The sequence below is a fragment of the Macrobrachium rosenbergii genome, chromosome 44, assembly GCF_040412425.1.
Source record: "Macrobrachium rosenbergii isolate ZJJX-2024 chromosome 44, ASM4041242v1, whole genome shotgun sequence".
In the NCBI taxonomy this organism is placed as follows: domain Eukaryota; kingdom Metazoa; phylum Arthropoda; class Malacostraca; order Decapoda; family Palaemonidae; genus Macrobrachium; species Macrobrachium rosenbergii.
In genome coordinates this window covers 23,965,143-23,977,045 of record NC_089784.1, presented here as the reverse complement: position 1 = coordinate 23,977,045, position 11,903 = coordinate 23,965,143, and the positions used below count along the sequence as shown (strand labels likewise).

General features: G+C 37.0%; 1 protein-coding gene across 1 annotated transcript; it reads left to right on the top strand.

The window, feature by feature from the left end:
- Nucleotides 1–456: 456 nt before the first annotated feature.
- Nucleotides 457–900, top strand: LOC136829560 (uncharacterized). The gene has a single exon (XM_067088406.1). It carries the CDS (start codon nucleotides 457–459, stop codon nucleotides 898–900), a length of 444 nt encoding a protein of 147 aa, XP_066944507.1.
- The last annotated feature ends 11,003 nt before the right edge of the window (nucleotides 901–11,903 follow it).

The following is an 11,903-nucleotide window of genomic DNA, read 5'->3' as shown; positions in this document are numbered from 1 at the left end:
TCGACATAGTCCATGGTCTCTCCCATCCATTAGGGCGCACAAAGGTGCGCCTCATGACTGACAAGTTCGTCTGGCATGGCATCAACAAACGTCCGACAGTGGGCAAGGAGCTGCATCCCATGCCAGGCGAACAAAACATCCCGGCACACAGAATCCCGAGCCGGCGACTTCCCCCAACCTTTTCGGTGCTTCGGCCACATCCACATCGACGTCATTGGGCCTCTTCCACAGTTGGGAGCCAGATACCTCTTGATGATCATAGACTGCTCCACCCACTGGCCTGAGGCAACCCCCGTGGAGGAGGCATCAACAGCATCATGCGCAGAGGCCTTCCTCTCCAGTCGGATCAGCCGGTTCGGAGTGCCAGACAGCATCACTACAAACAGGGGTCCAGCCTTCCTGTCAGAGCTCTGGGTCTCCTTGGCATGCCTTATGGGTACAACACTACACAGCACAATGGCCTACAAACCTGCAGCGAACGGCATGGTCGAGAGGGCACACCGCTCTCTTAAGGCAGCTCTCATGTCACATTGCACTGACGAGAGCTGGAAGGCACAGCTCCCCTGGGTCCTGCTGGGTCTCTGCACCGCACCGAAAGCAAATGGCGATGCCTCCCCTGCTGAGAAAGTCTACAGGGAGACACTGGCCGTTCCCGGAGAATTCTTCCCACCGTCAGCTGACGGCGCTGACACCCCCCTCCCATGGTTGAGGGAACTCGCACAAAAGTTCGTGCCCTGCCGTAAGACCTTCACTGACAGAACCACCACCTACAGGGTGGACGCCCGTCGACCGCCCTTAACCAGGCCTACAGGCGGCCCCACCGAGTCATCAGGCAAGCCACCAAGGCATACCTCCTTGACATCCACGGGCGTGAAGACTGGGTCACCATCAACAGGCTAAAGCCGGCATTCCTGTTGGACAGCAAAGCATGCGAGGAGGCAGGCAGGCACCCCAGAGTTCCCCCTCAGTACCTCCCCGCAGACACATCCGCCCCCCTACCAAAGCGGGGTCCGGGGTGGCCCAGGGGACACACCGAGCCAAGCCCAGATGTCGGTTCCACCCTGTGCCCACAGTTCTCCAGGAGTAGGGGCCCACTCCAGCTACCTCAGCGATTGCGTGATTAATGTTGTTTCATCCAATAATTGCTCCTCTAATTATTGTCTTGGGGCGGGGGGGAGTATTTGTAAGGGCATCAAATCGCCTCTCCATTCTTGTGTTTCGCTCCTCACATGTACATTAATCACGTCATATATGTTACTTGTTATTATTTCAGATTCTTTATGTATCTCATTGTATGCATCATAATATTGCCTTTCCGCCAATATATATATCTGCCTTTACATGTTCTGTAACGCATTATATATGTCTTTTTATGCCTGTTAACAACCACAAATTCTGTATGGATGCAGTGGGGGGCTGCAGGTCGCCTGCTACCTTTCGGTCCGCTTTTTGCATTATCAACACCTGTCAAGAACAATAAACAATCAGTCTTTCACTTCTGACATTTCTTGAACCTCACAGCAGCATGTATTGAGTGTTGTATACATTACAAAACTTCAAAGATCTGGATTTTACAAAACTCAGGACACATTATACAGCATATTATTGTAATAAAACACCAATTAAAATAAGAGGTTGAGAAGACTAAAGGTATGTTCACCCACCACTTTTTCACTATCCAAACTGCAGCTTCACAATTTTAAAAACTCAAAGCCATTTTTTGCAGGTTTGCTGTACCTTTTCGGTGTCAGAGGTAACTACAAAGTGTGTCTCATCTTTTTACCCATCCCCAGGCACCTTCATATTGATTGAGAGTGATACAAGAGAGTGGGTATTGGGAGGCGACAGCTTGCTTCTTACAGAGTGGTCCAAGTTGTCATCAGAGGTCGCCGAGGCTAGAAGGCTGGTATTTGTATTTATATGGACATATACTTGTTGATATGTACTAAACAAGGACTACTCGAGACTTCTTTGGCTTCTTGTCTCCCCCAGATGTGAAGGATCTTTGGGCGTCTGATCCTCCCCAAGAGGTTTACTTGAACAACAGCCTTAGTAGCTACACAGCATGCTGTCTTTTGCATGGCAACAGACAGTGCCAATGCTCTCTTCTGCCATCAGGGCTGACCATTTGTTGCTGACATTAGCTTAAGTTGAATATGGTTGAGATTACTCTTAGGATGTGAAGGAAGGTGAAGATGTATGGAATCCCTTCTTTCTTTCAGAATTGGAACAGCTGAAATGGTTCAGGTAAGTGGAAGCACTATATAAAATCTTGTCCTCAGAACTGGATCCGACCTCGTCGGACTGATGACCTACGAGTCACTGATGGAATGGAATATAGAATTTTGCCCCATGACCAAGCACTGGGACCTTTGAGGTCATTCAGAACCGAAAGGGAAATTGATAGTCGAGAGGTTTTAAAGGTGTAACGGGCAAAATCTCGCTGTTGCACTATGACACAATTCTTAGGAGAGGGTGGAAAGTAAGATGGAAGAGTCACTGGTGGTATGGTGTATATCTAATAAGTTCTCACAAAAAGACAGAATAGTATTCTGTATTGCAAGCCAAGCTCGAAAAGCAGAGTGCTACAACCCCAAGGGCATCAATAAGATAGGCAAGGAAATTGAAAAGTAGTAAAGAATTATAAAATAGTAATAACAAGGAAGAACAAATCGGACAAAGTAAAAATAAATAAAAAATGAACTATTTAGCGAGACTCCTGTTAGCCTGTTCTTTGCAAATCTTTTAGATGAAAATTCAATAATTATACGAAATGATCCACCAAATCTTATCCTTCTGTGCTTGAAAACGAAAGCCCCATGTCAAATGTGACGCAAAAGTCGAGACGATCGTGAAGAGCTTAATTTCCACAATCTGAGGATTCTGTACAGTAATGAAAACTGAAAGAAGAGCATCACAAGTAACCCAGGCCCTTGCGAAAGGCAAACTGCAGAGTAGAGACGGACTACTTTATGCCTAGTTATTTAGATGCTTTGCCAACAGACGTTCAAATACTTTACATATCTACATAATGGAGTACATGAGTAAAACTGATGTTCCAACAAGTGCAAAAAAAGCAACTCTGGGTAGGTTACGAAAAATGACTACACAACTCTAAAGTGAGTAATCTGCAGGTTTCATAAAAGCAAAGAGAAAATAACATTTGGGTTGAGTAAAAGATTAATTTTACCAGACCAAAAAGCTAAACTAGTCAGTTTGGCTTTAGGAAAACAGAAATTAGGCTTATTGAGTTTCTCACTGCTCTGCTTACTGTCAAATACATTAGACAAAACGGTTTTTTTTTGAAGAGTATGTTTTTTTTTTCTTTGAAGAGTAAGTGGCAGAGCAATCTAATTTCACAAAGGAGAAAGTGTTGAGTCTACAGCAAAAGTGAAGATTTGAGAGTAGCCTACCTTTTATGTTCCTGAATTACACTTGTGGTTCAATTGTATTAATTTTTAACTGAAGCATAAACTCTTAGTTTGGCATAACTGTTCCACGTCAAAACAGATCTACTCTTTTTTTGAAAGATTATATGCCCCCTGTTTCTCCAAGTAAGCATGTTTACGATTGTCAAGCAGTTAGGCTTTAATACAATAATTCAACATACAAGAAGGAATTATTCTGTTCATTATTTTGATAAGAAGAGGCCTTCCAGGCTCTGAAGATGATGTTAAGCGTGTGACTTGTACTAAAGCACCTGACTTTGATAAGCATTTGAGATTCTATAGATGTAAGTGATCGATCTAGGGGCTAGCACCACTTTATTGCAAAAAAAGGCAACCATGATATTAAGCAACCTGCAGCTAACTATTCAAAAAAGTTCATTATCAGTGTTAACTATGCTACTGTAGAGAAGGAAATGCAAGCAATAATTTTTGCATTTTAACATTTTTTTTTATACAGAAGATCATAACTTTTGTTAAGATCTACACAGATCCCAACCGTCTTGTTTTGCTTGAGAGGATGCGCAATAATAACTGATGGTTACTAAGCTGATCCCACCGCTTGCAAGAATTAGATGTCGACATTCAGTACATGCCAGAATGCAAAATCCTAGTAAATTGTTTGTCCGAAATAGAAGGCGCGAGGTTTAAGGTCCTACTAACAGTTAAGTTGATATATATCATAGTAAAACTTCCCCGTAACCAATCAGCAAGGGTCCCCACCTTTGCTTCTAAGAGTTTACAGATTTTGAAAGACATCCTTTCTTAGGGTTTGGGAATCATTTGTTTTTTGGAGGAATTCTTTACTAAAGTACAAGATGCAATTCAAGAGTATACTTTAGGGCCGTTAGATTAGCCGCCCCAAGACTGTACAATAAGCTCCCACTTGATATCAGGAGGACTAAAAATGTAAAGTCGTTCAAGAAAACATTAAAGGCTTTCGTTTTTTCTGAGTGCTATAACAGTGTGGATTTGGCAATTAATATGGAGTGTGCCGTATAAAAAAGTCTCAGAAAGTGTTCGCATTATTATGTATATAACAAGAGTTTGTGAGTCGGACAGAGCGCCTTCAGTGAAGTGGGACCCTCATAATCAATCAATCAATCAGTAACAAGAAAGAACAAATCGGATAAACTAAAAATGACAAATAACAAATGAACTATTTAGCGAATCTAAACAGTTCTCCGTTGAATAAACTGTAAAGTGCTGAGACAGACTATTATCGTGAAGTTCTTAGTATCCTCTAGCTTTCTGGATCAGTCTGACATAGAAACTGATGGTTTTATTTTTCTCATATACAATGAATAGCATTTCTCAGGGTCAAGGTAAACGAAGTGAAGGATTCCCAAGGGATCTAAAATTCCATCTGTGAGGGCATCCCATAGATGTCACTTCAGAGAAAGAGAGTGAATAAATCAGTGTGTTGTGTTCTGAAAACATTGTGGAGCCAACAACAAGAAAGATCGATTTTGTTTCCTTGAAACTGAAAGTGGTATATCTGATACAAAGGTTTGGGGAGGTGCAACCTTAAGCACTTGTCAGTGTGAAGCTAGAACTTGAATAAGACTTTGCTGTACCTAAACAGCTCTTCCTGTTGTAATTTGAGCACCTCACATCAATTGTTTTACTTCTTTGCTAGAGCTGCATCATCACGTAACAACATATATATAATATATATATATATATATATATATATATATATATATATATATATATATATATATATATATATATATATATATATATATATATATATATATATATATGTAAAATTATATATATATATATATATTTATTATCATATATTGTAAAATTTTGTTTGTTTCATTTGTGCATGTTCCCGGGACAATCCATCTCAACTGGAACGCCAGATCGGTTAGGCACATGGACAGTTCGTCCCCATAACTGAAGGTCATCAGTGATCCAGATCCCGAAGAGGAACAAGGAAGACCATCGAAACTAGGAAGATCATCATTATGAAAAGTGTACCGGTTGCTGCTCCCGGTTCAAATGACTCCAAAGCTTTAAAAAACTGTTAGAATTTACCCTTAAAAAGTACTTATATTACTTATCTGTAACCGGCAACGAATTATACAGTCTCAAAAACAAGACGGTGGAATGTTTGGTGGGGAAAGGTTATTGTGATAAAAACGCAAAATTACAACCCATCGCGTAACCTTGAATTGTACCATCATCCATTATACGCAAGGGCTTTTCCTACATCACCTACCGTAGACTTTTTCGTTTTGATGGTTATCAGGATTTCAGCCACATATGTTTCAAGGTTCACCTGTTCGTTAAATAATGACGTTTTTCACCTCTGCTTATCAAAGAAATCCTTTATTTGGGAGTTATTGCATGAATCGGCATTTCTTGAGATTTTAGGACCTCGAGTTATTTGCATTAACAAAAGGAGACTTTACATAGTAAAAGTTAATTGCAGTTTTTATATTGTATTTGTGGTTATTGGGTTATCACAGGTGCCTAATCACGTCGCCTTGAATTGAGGGGTGATATTCGTTGACTTTAGGCCTTTTACTTGTATATATATATATATATGTATATATATATATATATATATATATATATATATATATATATATATATATATATATATACATACTGTATATATATATGTGTGTGTGTGTATGCATGTATGTGTTTATAAACATATATATGTAGATATATATACAGTATATATATATATATATATATATATATATATATATATATATATATATATATATATATATATATATATATATATATGTTCTTTTCTTAAAAACTGTAAAACATGTATAATGACGAAGGAAATACCCATAAGGAAGAACCAGGACCCACTTAGTGGGTCCCGGGAAGAACGAAAGAGCTCTATATTTCGGGTGGTATCTCCACCCCTATACAAACAATAATGATTTAGGATTTTCCAAATAATAACCAATTGACGGATCTATGCATTTATACACATATATACGCATATATATATATATATATATATATATATATATATATATATATATATATATATATATATATATATATATATATATATATATATATATATATATATATATATATGTATGATGACAGAGGCAGCAGGTTGTGGAGTAGGCGAGGCAAAACAGGCAGCAGGATGAGCGCAAAAGACTGGCAGGATACCTTGAGTACCTATTGGTGCCAGGGTTTGAATGTATGGGTTGTTGAACCAACTTCCCTTTCTAGAAGTGAAATATGATTGCTAAAAGTTAATGAAAGAAAGAAACTGGAAGCAGTAGAGATAAACTGCTTAAGTTGCAGTTGTGGTATAGGAAGAACTAGACGTGTAAGAAGTGTACGAGGTGGTAAAAAGTTTAGCATAGGTGAAAGGATGAACCAATGTTTGAGCTGGTTCAGCCATGCAGAAAGAATGGGTGATGATAGGTTGGTGGAAAAAGTTTACAATTCGGAAGCGTCGAGATGAAGAATGGGAATAAGACCCTGAAAGGGTTTACCAGATGGAGTGAAATAGGTACTGGAAAAGAGGGCCTCAACACCAGAAAGTGAGAGCGAGTGTAAGAAATTGGTGGATGGCACAGTGTGCAGGGGGTTCGACACGTTACTGGTGAGTTTTGTGTGTAAATGTATAAAACAGCCAGTGCTGTGGAAGTTTTCTGCATAGAGAGTTCATCCACGATTCACCGGTAAGCGTGTAGGTAACCATTGACTTTTTTCTTTGGAACCCAAAATATGAGAAACACCAAGGTTAAAGAATTATAATTCAGAGTTGACAGTATACTTTGCCAATATCCACGCAGCGACTTTTTGGACACCGAATCAGTGAAACAAATGGCAAAAAAAACCTGATCGATATAGAGCGGAAAAGTACCACTAAAAGCATAATTACAAAGACGCATGGACAAATATTAACTGATAGAGCCAACATGCAACAGAGATATCGGAACAAACTTGGAAAGCATGACATCCAGACTAATCACTATGTCCAAACAACTACAAAAAGATGTGAAAACTTTTAGGTCATTTACGAAAAAACTGAAGAAATACTCAAAGAAGCTCTATATATGTAGGAGCAAGTTATTCACAAGATGTACAAACAGAAACTGAAAAACATATGGGGCTGACAGATGGACCAAATAGCATGTGGTAGTGATAATGATGATGATGATGATGATGATGATACATTTTCTCAATAATACTCTTGAACACTTTTGGCGTTCACAACATATAATTTTTTCTACGACACGTCATTGTTATCAATGTTTTACAAGAAAAAGAATTGTACAAATCTTTGCTAAGGCTTAGGTCTTAACCTACGAAAACATTTCATGTGCCCAGAGAGCGGAGGAAGATTGACTTTTTCAGGCCAACACATTCAAAACAAACCTACGAACTATGAACGAACGGCGTGTTTTTCGAAAAATTTACCCTTACAAGAGAGCTGTAAATATGTCGGGTCTACCACTTACAGAGGAGAAAGGCGCCACTCTTAACTGTAGGAGTAACTTTCTCGTCAACCAACGAAGATGTTTACAACATCTGTCCATTTGGAAAATTATTGCTCATCACCGCTAAGGCGATGGAATACTTAACAATTTGGTGGTCGTAAAAACGTCCACTTCTGAGTCAGTCTCATATTTGATCTCACTTTCCTCCAGTTTCCCACAATCGCTGCTGAGGACTTTTACTTTCCCCTTGTCCTTTATATCTGTTACACGTCACAATCGTTCCATAACCTTGACTTTTATATATATATATATATATATATATATATATATATATATATATATATATATATATATATATATATATATATATATATATATGTGTGTGTATGTGTATGTACGTATGTATATATATGTTTATGCACACACACACATATATATATATATACTGTATATATATATATATATATATATATATATATATATATATATATATATATATATATATATATATATATATATATATATATATCGCAATTTCATTTTGACGAAGTTTAAACATGGCTGTTCACAGAAAACCAGTCAATTTAGAAAATCCACACCATGAGCATTGTCCAGTAATATTTGGAAAACATTAAACTGCGACAAACCAAGCGTTATTCGAATCAAAGCGACTAACGCTAAATAATAAACTAGCAACCAATCAACTATGAGGCAAACGGCGACAGTGTGCATGAACAGTAATTAACATAATAGTCATAAATTAATTTTGATATAAAGAGCAACATACTTGAAAATGAAAAAAAAATCTAAACTAACGTAAAGAGACAATAGCAGGCTTAAAAAGACATAAAAGGTAGTAAGAACAGGTATGTAGAAGGCACTGACACTAAGACAAATGTAACTCGACTGATCTCTGCATCTCACGTTACACAGGAATCTTACCTGCAATTATGTCCACGAAATTCACCAGCTCAGTATCTTGCGGGGTAGAAGTTTCTTGACAGGGGTAAGATGGTGTCGTCCTTGTTTTGAACACCTGCCAGAGATTGAATTGATTCAGCACATTCACTAAAATATAAAACCGGCAACTAATTTATTTGACAAATGATTTTAAAAATTTTGAAATGGTTCTACGAGACGTGTAATCGTTCTAAAACACAGCTTCTAGATGACGAGGTTGAAGCTTCAACGTTTGAATTTCTTTAACATTTCATTATACAGTGACTTGAAATTAACAGCATGAACTTGAAAGGACTGGCTACAAGTGATGTTCCAATATCAGTGTCCAACTGACCAATTCTGAACTAGCATTTTAATAATATTCTGCAAGAAAGCGAGCGGACTTCATCAACACTGAAATTTATCTAGTTGAAGCGAAAATTTCAAATGAAAATAAAATCAAAGAACGGGAAAGGCCAACATCTAATATTTACTGACAGCTATTTAACTCAGAGAGGAATTCAATGGAGGAAATACTTAAACAATTGAAACCAACAATTCAAAAGTATCCCAATTATTAGTAATATATATTATTTTCAGTAAAGCATAAGAAATTATTGAGTGATTATGATGATTATGAAATCATAAAACTAGAATAAATACCGACTAGTGCAACATGTCTCAGGGAAGACAGGCACCAGCTTTTTCCAGGTCTTACTGTCCTCCTTCCTCCTAACACGTCTGGTTTATACACTTCTCATAAACTTTTCGTCCCCCACTCTTACCACATTACCAAACCAACTCAAAACACTCTGATCCACCTTGTCACCAATGCTAACCTTTTTACCAGTTCATTTATATATCTCTCTTATATATATATATATATATATATATATATATATATATATATATATATATATATATATATATATATATATATATATATATATATATATATATATATATATATATCACATATACTGTGCAAATAATTACTCTCAGCAGCTTCAAACTTTTTTCTTTCATTCCCCTTCAAGATTCACATTCTTTTTCCTGAACGGAAAGTTGGTTAAATGGTCTCTTTATGCAGTCCAATCTTGTTTCCCCTAACACTCTAAGTGCTTTCTCAATCTTTTGCACTCACGCTGCTACCTTTCCTATTCCCTCATATGATGACTCACTTCCTCCTCATCCTAACATCTGTTATATTTATTCCCAAAACCTACACAATTTAACCTCTTTCATCATTCCACCTTGAATATGACATTCATTGCACCATCTTCCTTGCGTCAAGTGAAGTTAAATAACGTTGGCCAGTTACTATAAAAAAAAGATGCAAAACATATAAACTCCTTGAACACCCGTTGGGCAGGGCGTGGGACTGGCAACCTCATCCCACAAGACTTAATGGAACTGGAGGGCTAACACCCTCTAGAATTCCTTCCTAGGAGAAAACGTAAATGTTATATATATGTATATATATAACTATACGCATATACTGTATATATATATATATATATATATATATATATATATATATATATATATATATATATATATATATATATATATATATATATATATATATATATATATATATATATATATAAAGTATCAAACCATTTTATGAGCTTAGCTGCAGACCCTTTTTGATATAACAAATTTTAAAAGCAATTTGTATTTTTATTTTCTCTTGATTCATTTACTTTCATTTAAGCGTTTTATTTTTAGAAAGTCCTTCTTCCAGTACGATAATTAAGGGATACAAAACCCGTAATTTTTGGCTCTGCAATGACCAACTCTGCATTCCTTGAAGAGATAATGCACCGTGCAAGGCCACAAACGAAGAAAGCGACGCAGCTGTTTAGCCAATATACCAGAAACAGCAGGTTGTTTGGTCAGTTTTAAAAACTTAATAAACAGCGCGCTCTCTCTCTCTTTCTCTTTTTCTCTCAATTTGACTAATGCGATGCTTTTCACGAACAAAAATAGTACATGAACCCATTGGTTTGTTTACCACATGAATCGTCAGAGGAGACAGATAAAAGCATCCAAGACGGTCTGCCACTTGGAAAACGCGAAAAAAGGCAATGACGTCAGTGGCTGTTTCATGGTTTTAAGACAGTCTCTGGCCAGGTTTCACATGCCATGTTCGGTTTAACATTTGATGAAGAGAAATTAATATGAAATATAATTTTATTCCTAAAAATACTAAGTAGCCAAAGTACTTCACTGTATGCAATAATTCATTCAGATTCTATATATATATATATATATATATATATATATATATATATATATATATATATATATATATATATACACACATAAAAGTGAGTGTTTGTTTGTATGCTATAGAAATCCTAACCACTTGACAAACCCAGACAAAATTTGTCACGCAGCGCCTATGTGACCCCAGGAAGGTTATAACTCAAAATCAAACCCCTACCCCCATGGCAGACATCAAACACAGATAAATTGAATGAAATTTTCGTTGTTACCAATTCTATCAGGTTTTCCTTCCAGTGCTTTGTGGGTTAATGGTAATTTTTTGCCTGATCGCCCTAGGTTTTCTCCCAGGTGCTGTCAGTTGTATGATTAATTGTATGATTAACCTGCAACAGTGAATCCCCTATATATACATAAATTTTTCATCAGAATTTACGTGAATTTTAATTGTAATTTATGATAATTATTAATATAATTGTTAATTACCTCGATAAAATCAACATTGAAAACCTATATCAGTAATTTCTATAAGTAAAGGTCTGCTTTCCGCAGCTGAGAACGACTTCCCCATCCGCGCATGCAAAACAGCTGCTGGCTAAGCCCGACGTGCAAGATATATAGTATTTCCTTTTTTTTTATTCGTTCAAATACGAATTTCCTTATGAATTAGTTCGTTTCTTCTTTGTATTTACAGTAGGAATTCGCTACAGTGACTGCTTCATGACGTTATAGTGACTTATTTCGTTATAAAGTCGGTTTAAATGAGGTCTGAAATTAATTGTTGGGTAGTTTGGCAACACCACCACCACGCACACCAACTTCAACATTGCACAACCACGTCCACCAA